This window comes from Pleurodeles waltl, chromosome 5 (genome assembly GCF_031143425.1).
Source record: "Pleurodeles waltl isolate 20211129_DDA chromosome 5, aPleWal1.hap1.20221129, whole genome shotgun sequence".
In the NCBI taxonomy this organism is placed as follows: Eukaryota; Metazoa; Chordata; class Amphibia; order Caudata; family Salamandridae; genus Pleurodeles; species Pleurodeles waltl.
The window spans coordinates 143,832,097-143,844,700 of NC_090444.1; the positions used below are offsets into that span (position 1 = coordinate 143,832,097).

At 43.5% G+C, this 12,604-nt stretch overlaps 1 protein-coding gene across 4 annotated transcripts in view; it reads right to left on the reverse strand.

Annotated features, from left to right (window-relative positions):
- Positions 1–12,604, reverse strand: part of LCLAT1 (lysocardiolipin acyltransferase 1) — a 591,785-nt gene that overhangs the window by 270,140 nt on the left and 309,041 nt on the right. For all 4 annotated transcript variants that reach the window (XM_069233815.1, XM_069233812.1, XM_069233813.1 and 1 more), the window contains one exon: positions 3,999–4,145. In XM_069233815.1, the coding sequence (XP_069089916.1) occupies positions 3,999–4,145 (147 nt within the window). The remainder of the gene's footprint in view (positions 1–3,998; positions 4,146–12,604) is intronic.

Sequence of the window (12,604 nt, forward strand, 5' to 3'; positions counted from 1 at the left end):
AATTACTGCATTTTATTTTTAACTAGTTTTTTATGCCTTAGCTTGCTGCTATAATATATTTACCTTGAGTTGAATAGAACAGATGAGGTGGGCCCGCAGGTCCACCTACACCAGTTATGCAATGCATCAATCTTGGCTTGTGCTGCAAGCCCTTCATGCCCACTATCAGTGCGTCACCACCAGCAAAGCAGAGTCAGGGTGGGCCCAGCCCAGCCCAAGGAGCTCAAAATGCAAGGTCTCGTAAACAACGTGGAGCTGTCTCTCAAATGAATGTTGCTTATGTTTCCTGGTTCAGAGACATTCCCAAAGAGAGCAGGCCCTTCCAGCTCCCCCTGGCACCTACTGCTAAGCACTATATAGAGCTACCCTGCATCCTCGTTTTCTCTGCCTCTCTTTTTTTCCTGGCTTGTTGTTCACGCCCCCGCCTCCCCTGTGGTTTTCCAGCTCTTTCTGCCCCCGCTCAGGCCCCCTGCGTCCCGTTTTCCCTGCTCTGCTCCACCTCCTGTTGCCCTCCCACTCCAGGACCTACTTAATGGCATTTGATGCACGATCCCATTGAGCAGGCGCTATAGCTCCCCTAGCACCTACTGCTAAGCACTATATTGTGCCTGCCGTATAATGCCACTGGTGGCCTGACTCCTGGTTTTCTCTGCCTCTCCTTAATTCCTGGCTTCTGAATAAGACCCCTGCTTCCCTTGCGATTTTTCTGCTCTTTCAGCCCCAGTTCAGGCCTTCCCTGAGTCCCGTTTTTTTCCCCCTGCTCTGCTCCGCCTCCTGTGCCCCTCCCACTCCAGGACCTACTTAATGGCGGTCGCTATGTGACCGCATAGAGCAAGGGGAGATGGAGGGGCCTGCTCAATCTAGTGCCTGTAGTATATTGCCAGTATAGTGCCACTGCTGCTCTGCCTTCTGGTTTTCTTTGTCTCTCCTTTTTTCCTGGATTGTTGCTCAGGTCCCCCTTCCCCCCACACCCATCGATTTTTCTACTCTTTCTGCCCCTGCTCAGGTCCCCTCTTGTCCCGCTTTCTTTCCCAATCTGCTCCCCCCTCCGCCCCTCCCACTCCAGGACATATTGAATGGCAGTCACTGCGCAACAGTGTGCATACCGCCAGCACACCAAAGGCAAGCCCATTCGCACCCATCTGCACCTGGCCCGCACCCAGTGCCAGGACCCCTGGCCCTACCCACCATCTGCCGCTACATCACAGACGAGCTCCTGATCCTCAGCTCCGCCGAAGGACCTTTTGCCTGCCGCCTATGCCGTTTCACCTGCCTTACATGACCAGCTACCCACACAGGAACCAACACCTCTACCTCCCAAAGGACCACCACTAACCCAGAGCCATAACACTGCATTCTGCTCAGTGCCCAATCCCTCAGTAAATACACCACTGAAATCTGGGATACTATCACCGCCCTCACCCCAGATGTTGCCTTCATCACCGAAACATATCTCAACCCCACCTCCAACCCAGACATCGCCACCCCCACACCCGACAGATACACCAAGATTGCCCCAACAAACAGTGGAGGAACCCCCATAATCTTCAAGAAAATTATCCAATGCTCAGCCAGCATTGACGACACAACACCGGTCATGGAAAATCTTAACTTCCTACTATACATCACCAGGACCCGACCAGCTTTCTGCAACATCATCTTCTCAGAAGATTTCTGCTTGTGGTATATTTTGGAACTTCTTGTGCAGTGTCAGTTCAAAGAATTTCCTTGCATCCTTGGAACTTTTCAAATAATTTCATTGTATTGATAGAACTATTATATTTCTTCCAGCAGCAGATTAATGATTAGGTACCAAGATTTACATTTAGTTGTTCGGATTGTGAAAATCTTGTGAAATTAAATTTTTGAACTGCCTTTAACACTAGTGTATTGGAAATCTGCCTCACATTCAAAAATGTTCCTCTAAAACCATCTCTTAGACCTTCATAGAATTACTTACAAGTCCTGAGTAAAACTTAGCTCCTGATCACTGCCCCAAGTTGCAGAGCTTTAAGGACTGTGTAATGAACCTCAGAACAGGACCAGTCTCATGATGATTCCCTTGGCTCTACCAAGATACAGGTACTGTGCCAGTGATTCATTTAGTGTTTACTATAATGCACTTGTACCTAAAGTGATTCGTGGGAATTATTTACTGATGTAAGAGCAGAGAGTAACAGTAGTCTTGTGTTTGGTTTTAGTACAAAGCAGCAGTCCCTTATGAAAGACTGCAGAATACCTGAAAGAACCTCCATTTGATTTATGTGACTACAACCCAACAATCCCTACACTCCCATTCGCCATATGCATCAAACACAGTCTTGGATGTGTTTGACACCATTGGTGGTGAAATAGACTGTTTGGTTCCACGTCGTTCTTGAAGCAACATTTGAATCTACCTGTTAGTGGTAATTTGAGGCAGATACTAGAGACTTAAAAGTTATTTTTTACTGTTGGGGATTAGGGTAGATTATCTAAAGCTGTTATGAAAATATGTTTTGCACATATCCGCTTAGGAAAACTCTAGGAAAAAGTAATTTCGTACCTAATTTTCATAATCTGACCTAATGGTGAAATCAGACATTTGATGAATTTAGTGGTAAAGTAACTTTGTAAAAATGTTCATAGGCTGCCTGAGGCACAATAGGTTGAAAAACAGTTTTGTCATTCATTAGAGTTAATGAGCCTGCCAGAAAAAGGACAACAGCTTGGTTTCGGGCCCTGGAAGACAAGGGAGTTGGCAATAACTGATCACTTAGCTGGGATTACCTATCTCTTAGGAGAGGTCAGGAACAGATGGCATAACAAAGGAAAACCTTGACAATACCTCTTTTGTCTTGGATATGCCAAATGCAATTGCTCCTATTCATATCCAGGACCTTGAGACACCCCTTGGCACCAATCCCAGCAGGAACCATTTGGGACCCTGCCAGAGGGAAGAAGACCATCTAAATAGGGGATTGGTTTTGAAAAGAGCCAACAAAACTCTTGGTGAAAGAATGGTTCAGATAATTTAGATGTAGGGCTTCTGGATTGTTTTTAAAGTAAAGCGACATAGGGCAAGAAAGTGGGCAGGATTGGGTAGGAAGCATTCTTCAATAACTGGCCAGTGCACATGATGAGACTGGCACCTTACCTCCACTTTCTCAGAACATTTCTGGACCTGAGAAGACTACACCTGAAGCAAAAATCATTACTGGGGGAAAAAAGGCTCCCTACTTGTGCCTGACACCCAGGGATTGGAACTGCTCTCCAAAAGTCATGTGGCTGACCTGTGTGCTGCCCAAAGTAGCAAAAAAGCAGAAGGACTCCCAACTCCAAGACACCCTAGCTGTCCACAAATGACTGCACCCTGCATGAACCCTGGCTAGATAGAGACCTGGTGCTTAGAAACATGCCGTACGGATCTGGCAGGTGTGGCTAGAAAAAAACTCTCCTAGCAGCTGCATAAAAATGGAACTTAGTAATTGTTTCCATTTCCGGAGCTGCCGGGGCTTGCCTAAGGAGGTTGCATCCAAGGTGGGTAAAAGACATTCAACCAACTCAGAGGTTTTTACAGCGATGGAAATGGGTTCTGCAAACCAGTAGGGCACCGACCTGGACCTTGTGACCATTCCTGTTTTAAGCTTTCCTCTAAAGATGGTAGAGACTTTTCCAATCAAAGTCCCTGTATCTGGAACTCTCTTTTTCTAGAGAGAAGCATTTACTCCAAGTTTTCGAAAAAACACTGAAATTGTATCTGTTCTAGACGTAACAGTCTGGTTTTCAAAGACCCACGCTTGGAGATCCAAATCCAGCTGTATAGTGCACTATGCAAAAGTATTAAGTTCAATTAATGAATGAACTATGCTCAGGGGGCGTGGATGATGCCTTACCTGAAAGATGTGTTGATGAGGGCAAACTAAGCAGAACTGCAAACAACAGCAATGTCTCAATACCCATCAAAACAATTAATTTTGCAGCGAGTGAAACAGCCAACATGATGAACAAGAACCAACCTGTGAGATCTGTCCCTTCTGGAAAAATAAGCAGCTGTAGGGGTTCTTTGATATCACAGAAATAATCTAGCATCTCTTCGAAATGATGTTTATCCTCTTCCCATTTCCTATGAATGAAAATGAAGGCAGCAACCTGCATAGCCCAGCCTAGATGGAAGCGAGAGAAAACATTGTGTGATCATCACGCCAATGGCAGGAAAACCTATTACACCATCATGATACACCTTCTACTTGTCTAGACGGGAGGTATAACTAACACAAAATGCACAGGACTGGAAAGTCTATTTCAAATTGTGGAGGATGTCACACTGATCTGTACAAAGCAAAATGTGCAAATAATCATCGCGACACTGGACATGTCAAAGGGCCAGTGAAATATCAACTTACTTGAACAAACCCTTTCTTATAGCAGATTGACGGACCAATGCACCCAGGGAATTTAGAAAGCCCAATGTCAAATTCACAGGTCATCCAGCAGCACTTTTCAACAATACATGCCACAAACATCCAACAGAGTACACCAGTTAGAATACCTCTTTCAGAAAATGCTCATATGTAACATAATTGAAACAACATCTCAAGAACACACTTTCAAAACCAGCAACGTTCTATGGTGAATACTGCAGTGATAGGCTGCCAACCCACTATAATAGACATTTCATATTTTATATAATTTACATTTGTAAAGCGCCAACCACAATTTCAAAGACATTGTAGCACATTTTGTAACTCGTCAACCTTTTTTATAGAACTGCGAAGACCATCGATCAATTGCGACGGACATCGGCGTGTGTCAGATTAGTAAATCATATGCATATACAATATTTATTTTAGAAGTGGTTGTTCCGGTTAATGTGACAATACATTGCGTTTTATTTTAGGACATAACTGTTGAGCTTTATCTGTGTTGGTTGTAGTGCCTCAGCTGGCCGTTACATATTGTATTGTATAACAACACTTATATAGCGCTTATTACGCCTAAGTGGGGCGCTGAAGTGCTTGCCTACATGGGTAGAACGCTACAGTGTGCAGAGTGTGTGGGTGGAAGGATGCTGCCTTTGCTCTGATCCTATGTGGAAAGTGTTTCCCTGTTGTGCCTGATGACCAACGAGGCGTGGTTATAGTGTAAGGTATTGTCTTGCTTTAGATCACAATCCTGGCAGGTAATTTTGATATGTTGTTGTAGGCATGAGGAGTTTGAAAGTTTCTGCTGGATTTTTGGGAGCATTTTATGGTCCATTTTACTACTGCGTGTGGCAGTGGTGTTTGCCAATTGCATAACATTGTGCCATGTTGTGCCCATGTGGGTGTAAGCGTTCTGGCCACGGACGCAGGTTTGAAAGTGTGGTTTGATGCTGCATGACGATACTGACGATAGGAGTTGATCTAGGATTGCAAGACTTGCATTGTTTTACAATTTGCCTTTATTCTACAGGTCTGTCATTTTACACAGTACGCCTCAAATGCATACCACAAGGCAAAGATGTGCTTTATAGACAGCCTCATGACCTTAATAACATCTCCTAATATCAAGTAAAAGTCCTACCACCCACCAGCACACACAAAATAGTTCTTCCCACACACATCCAACACAGTTGAGCCATCATGTGTGGTTGATAATTATCAAACTCTCAAAAGGACTAACGACTCTTGGCTAGATATACCTATGACACACCAACGCTATAGAACGAGTGAGACAAATGCCCATGGCACCACACAAAAGAAAAACCCCTGTACTCCACAGCATATCCCGCCCTCCACCCCAACAAACAGTTTAGCACAATTCATTATGGTTGTCTTCATCGATATCACGTGACCAATATTTGGCAAGCAATGGCAGTCAATCCAGGCCTGGTAACGGTCCAGTCCAGTGAAATGACAAAAAAAGGCAAAGGAAAGTGGCAAATGCATGACACAGGCAATACACATAAAAGAATCCTGATGGGATCGTGGACATTTTTACTTTCCACATTAAGCAGCGGGAACAATTATTGGCAACGCTTCGACAAATCAATTTGCACTAACCAAACATTGCCAACCCATGGAAATCGCGACCTTCGATGGCAAGTGTTGCCAATATGTGTGGCTTCGTTTGTGCAGCCAGGGATCTACACTTAATGAGCAAGGACTGAGTGGAGCAGTGGGGGGTGGGAAAAGGCCTGGACCATCCTCAAAGCTGGTGTGGGTGCAGGGAAGGTATTTTATTAGACGAAAAAATAACTCTGGCCGGGGATTACTGGCTCTCAGTGTATTGCTAATAAACCAAAGCCCCCCGATGTGCTACTCAGGACACCGAAGGCAGACAAAGTAAAACCAGCACCTGAACATGTGATCCCATAGATGGCAGATTAGAAATAACAGTGTAGGCGGTGAGCATTTTCAAATGCAAGAAGCGTGCTCGGTAGCAGCGTCTCCACAGCACACACTGAACACACTAATCTGTCTCATGACATGTCCATGTTTTCTTGGCGAGCCAAGTCCACTTTTCCTCTGCGCTAAAGTGCCTGGCATCAGGGGCCCGAGGCAGTGCAAGTATCCATAAACTGTATGTCCAGATCTATTTTTAGACTCTTTACAACCTCTTGGAATTCAGGGCATTTTATGTTTTTTTTCCGGCGCGTAAGGAGAAACACTAACTCCTCCATCACAGAACGGCTCCACATCAAATGTGAATTATTTATGTGCGTGGCAGTTTCCCCTTTGGTTATAAAGAAGGCAGAACACCGCAAATCTGTTCTGGAGGCCGTCACATTAGAAATGAACTCTTAAATAGAGTGACAACAGGAGAAGGGCAAACAGAAAGAAGCTAGATTCAACAGTCATTTCGTCTGAGAGAGATGAATTATATAGCATTAGTTTGATGAACCATAACGCCTATTAGCAGGCAGTTCACAACGTGCAGTACAAGTAAACATCATTATTATTACGGAGACTACTGCTGAGGTTCTAAAGCAGTGCTTGCTGGAATCAATTTCTGGGAACGGTCCAACCAGAACATACTGATGGGGCAAGTCTGCGAGTTAAAAATATGGAACCAAAGACACTTCGGCGCACATTTTTATAGAGGGTGAACAATGGTCAACAAGCGTTTGCAATGCAATGGGTCTCGCATTTGCTCGAGTTAGAGCTTTTAGCGTTGTAAACTTCTAACCGGACTTTTCTTGAACAGAAATTGAAAATGAAAAGCAAAACAGTTAACATAAGCGAGCCGATTCACAGCACCACGACCGCCATTAGCACGAGCATGAAGAGACACAAAAGGAAAAAGAAGTTCGCTCGAAGTCAAACTTATGGGCAAAAGTGCAATTAGCCATGTAACAGGGTCGATGGTCGAGGCAGTAACAAAACCTCCCCAAGGAGGAACAAAGGTAAACCATTTACCAATGTCAAAGGATTTTTGAAGGGCAAACCCACGAACGAGTGGTAGTGATGGGCGTGGTTAAAAGCCCAGATACATACTAACACGCCAGAAAAGCAGCGCTTGAGCTCTGCTATGCTCGACCTAAAAACAAGTAATTAAAACATAGTAGTTCACACCAATGGGAAACTTTTATTGCCTCCCAATACCCCATGGATGGACCTGGATCAGGATGAAGTTGCCAAGAACAGCACCATGAATATTATGGAGTCTCCCTGAGAGATTCAGAATGACTTGCAAATTAGCTAATCGACATGCAAATCTTGAAGACGAATTAGAGGAGCCCCAAACTTTGGCCTCTTTTTAAACTCTCTCTTTAAATCTATAGATAATAGCAGCTTACTCAAGGTAGTGCACCTTGATTATTGATTTGATTATTGGTCCAGTGGTGACTGCAAGACTAGAATACTCCATGCGATCCAACTCTCTCTTTAAATCTATAGATAATAGCAGCTTGCTCAAGGTAGTGCACTGTTTTAATTTCTTAAGACAGATGTGTGTCAGTAGGTTAATCCTTGAATGTTTGATGAGGGAGATTTGGTTAATGGATACTTTGAGCTTGTTTAAGAGTTATTGTATTAAAAGCACATTTCCCAGACTGCCTCAGCTCAGTATTGTTCTGCGATGATTCTCAATGCTGTTGTGTGATGATTCTCAGTCTTGGTGTGTGATGACTCAATACTGTTGTGTGATGATTCTCAATATTGTTGTGTAATGACTCAATACTGTTGTGTAAGGATTCTCAATATTGTTGCATGATGATTCTCGAAAGAAGATCAGCAGGCGACGTGGGGTATAGTCTTTCATTCCTCTATAGTTAATCAATACGGCTGCTGTTTGAGAAATATATTCTGTAGAAGCACAAATGCCTGTGGGTCCAGTCGCTAAAGAAACCACTATATGCGAAACGAGAAATAAATCCTTAAAATCGCAGAAGCACCACTCACACCCCAGAGCAACAGTCAAAACAACAACTCTGGAAGGAGCATAGAGATCATGTTTTACCCTCCGTCACCACTTCACATCTACATCAACTTGCCACCTCTTTCCATCAAATCTTCATGACCCCACTGGAGGCAAACAACACCGGAAGCCTTATCCGATCTAGTTCGGAGGTACTGGGTTGGCTTAGCCCTGCTTGCTCTGATGACCTCTAAAGCTGCACGGTATGTCTCCGAGCGGCAGCGCATAGAGTGAGAAGAGGTGGGAGTAGCTACTACACCTGGCAGTGGCCCTAGACTCAGAAGCTACACCCCGCTCAGTCGATTCCAGGAATGGAATGATGTTGAAGCAGATATGCTAATTAAGAAAATTATTAATGATATATATGTGATTACTAATGAGAAAATGCATAGAGGAATTAATCATAAAGAAAATAATGTGCACGTTTGAAAATGTGCCCTCTGGATGTGATCACCATGTGTATTAAAATGACTGAAACTGTATGAAATAATGAAAATATATGAGAAAAATGTAATACTATGTCATAATGAGACGTATAACCTATGTTTTGCATTAATTTGTAGTGCTAAGTTAGGTGAACTAAAGGCCTAGTTTCCCTGGGCCTCGCACACTCAAAAAGCTGAAATACTAAACGCTTTGCAAAGGACTGGAAGCCTGCAATGACCCTGACCCACTCAATGTTAAAGTTACTTAGCTAGAATTTTCTGCAATGTACCGGCGGACAGGAGACGATGAAGACAATTTGATACAATTATGTGTGGAGCAGGCTAAATGTACTTTCCCAGGACTTGAACAATAGAGGCACTGACTGAAGAGGAATATGCAACAATTTCGATACCTGATGAGCCGGATGATGAGAGCATCGCATGAGGAACCAATCCACATCTTGTGAACGTATTAATATTGAAATTAGTTGATTCGGTAAACAAAAACTATAGGTTAAAGTCATATCTGCTGACTGACTGAGCAATTAGGGGAATGGGCTGGGAGACCCTAATAAAAAGTAATGACAAGGGGCAAAAATTCAGAGTTGCAGGAGGAGAATTGATGACATCAGGAGACACTGTCCGAGGTGCTGACATTGGGCTCATAATCTGTGAGCCTGATCCTTAGCTGACTAATTGATGACCTGAAGATGAAAACTGACTTGTTGCTGATCCATCTTGGATAGGTAGCTATGAAAATGTGACCGACAATTTTATGCCTTTTCTTCTAGGTACCAACTGCGCTGATCATAGAAATTCTCACTTAGGTAGATGTTTCTCCAAATTGTTTTCGTATGAAGACCCACATGCTGATGCTAATCTTGGTTAGGTAGGCTGTTATGGGTGACGTCGACAGTGACAATGACTGACAAACTTAATTGCTGAACTTTACTATTAATTCTGGCATTCTTAGCTTATGAAAATTGCATTGTCGCATACGTTTTTTCCAAGAGATGATGTTTTCAATTAATAAATTAATTACGTTGATTGGAGAAAGATTGAACTAACAGATGACTTAGAATTGTAATCAATAGGGAAATACAAATTGTTAACTCCCTTATGGTTTGTTGTTATTCATGAGTAGATGGTTTTAAGGTGTTTTTCTATAAATGTTACCTTGATTATTGATTTGATTATTGGTCCAGTGGTGACTGCAAGATTAGAATACTCCATGCGATCCAAAAGGTTCACCAACCTATATGCATCCCCTTGTAAGTTTTCTTACTAAGGACAAGGCGCGCTAACAGGTTTTGGTAGCAGCTTGATGGGTAGTTTCCTTGGCGAGCTGGTTATGTGGTGATTATTGGTTATGGTAGTAGTTTAAGTTAGGGTTAGTTGTGTGTATTTTTATTAAGTTTGAATTTTGTTTTTCTGAAATGGCAATGGTAGCAAAGATGATGTCCCCTTAAGCCTAGAAATGACTTTCCCAGATCCTGCTAGTAAAGTTGGGTATGTTCTCGGCGTGTTTTGAGATAGTGTGAAAGTAGTATGTTGCGCTTGCACATGCTTAAAGCAAACCGCAGGTGATTTGTGATGTATGTGAGGTAAAAGTAGGGAGTCTGCTTACTCCAGTTGAGGTTAGTAGGAGTGTGCATACTCAGCGGTATGAGAGTAGGGAAGTCATCGAACTTTACATGTGTGTGGCGCTTTGTACTAAAAAATTATCCACGTGGTTGTTGGTGATGTACGGACCCTGTGTGGTCTAAGACTCCGGAGTATATTGACAAGTGTAGGAGACACTTGGTTATATGTTGTAATCTGTCTTGTTTAGTAGGTTGATCGGGCGTGGTCAACAAGCCAGTGTGTGAGATAGAGGAATACAAGGAATATTTCGACTGAGATTTGGCAAGTTCTATGTGCACTAGGACAGACCCACTGACCAGTTGAGAGTAAAATTTGCAGGTCGAATTTTGCTTGCGAATGTGGGAGCCAGAGAAAGAGGAATAGCTACATGAGCGGAAGGGCCATTAGTGAAAATCCGAAGGTCTCTGAAGCAATTGTGCCCCTTCCTGTAGTAAACCAGCAGGTTTGTTTTAATAAATTTTGGTTATAGTGCTTGCAATAATTTGCATTAGTGGTGTAAAAGAAGTTTAAGAGGACGAGCAGCAAGACTTTGTCAGCCGCTGTGTGTGGGTGTGACGTCAGAGTTTGCCGCGCTGGGATAGGTTGGTTAGTAAAGAGAGTAGTGAGCGGATTGGCAGCCGTCCATAAGAGGCAATTGGTTGAGCAAGCGGGTGAAGGGAATCTTGGGAGTAAAAGTCATTTCATTATTGAATTGAAGTAAACAAAAACAGACAAAATGAAGTTTTTCAAGGCGTTCAGAAGTGCAATGAAGGGTGACACTTACATTAAGGCATCAGTGGGGGAGCCAACCCCACCGGAAAATTCTCCAGCGTATATTGTGGAGGAGCGAGGTATAGCACTGTGTCTTTGGTTAAAGCAGTGGTGTAAGCTAACAAAGAAGCCAGGGTCCTTAGCGTTTCCAGAGCATGGAACATTACATTTGAGAATTTTGGATGAATTGCAAATGGCATTATATGAGATGAAGCCATTACTGAGACCAGCACAGTTTGAGGCTTTAGCGGTTTGGGAGCTAGTGGCCGGACAGCAACACAAAATGAAGTTCAAGAAGAGAATGAAATGAGTAGAAAAATCCTTAGCTGAAGCTAGGTGGGATTGGGAACATAAAAGATGGCGAGCAGAGACACTGCAGGGTGTCAAATTGTTTCCTGCAATTACAGAGGAAGATGAGACAGAGAAGGAAGATAGTGCCAGAGAGAATGAGAGTGCAGGGAAAAATAAAAAGATAAAGTCCTATGTTGACGATGAGGATTCTGATGTTGAGGACCTCATTACACAGCTATTGAGGGATCGACATCCACCCTTTGCAACATATTCAGGGGGTCCAAGTACTAGTGCCGCTACAACTGCTCCAGCACACGTATCGGGAACTGAGGGGGCAGTGCAGACAGATAGTGGACAGATACCAGGGGTAGTACAGAGAACACACAATGCAGGGACTACTACTGTGGTCCAAGCGCAAATACATCTACCATCAGTACAGAGAATTTATTCAGATGTGCCAGTTCTTGAGACAGTTTCTAACATAATGGTGCCAAAAGAGCAAGTGCTCCCGAGGCCAATGCTAGCTCAGACACAGCCGACTCCAATGTTATTGCCTTCGGCACAATCGCAGGGTTTGACGAAATTTACACCAATGACAGAAACACAGTCAGATATTACACCAGTCATGAACCAGGCAATGGGGGTAACATTCCCGCAAGGCGCAAGTGTTGGGCAGCTCCAGATGCAATATCGCTACTGATTACTGTTGGACCAGTGGTACCCTTATTTGTACAAAAGAAAGCAAATGTTGGAGAACAGAACGAGATGTCACAAAGTCTTGTGAGAAGGGGAGTAAGTGATCTTGTGCAGATTAGGTCATTCGCAGGTCAGACTTTCAATGGATCTAGACCATTAATGGATCTTAGTCCACTTGTAGCACTTCCAGATGCAGTGAATGGCCCGAATGTGAATCAAAGTTTGAAACTTGACGCCGCAAACTCCAGGTGCAGTCATGCAACAGCTACCAGAGCCAAATGTGAGTAACATCTCATTACAGGGATTGTCAGCACAGCAGTTGAGTGAATGGTTAGATAGTCTAAACACACCTCAGAATACACCCAAAGACGAAGAGCAGATAAATCTTATAAGGCTGAATATAGAAGCAACCGAATTAG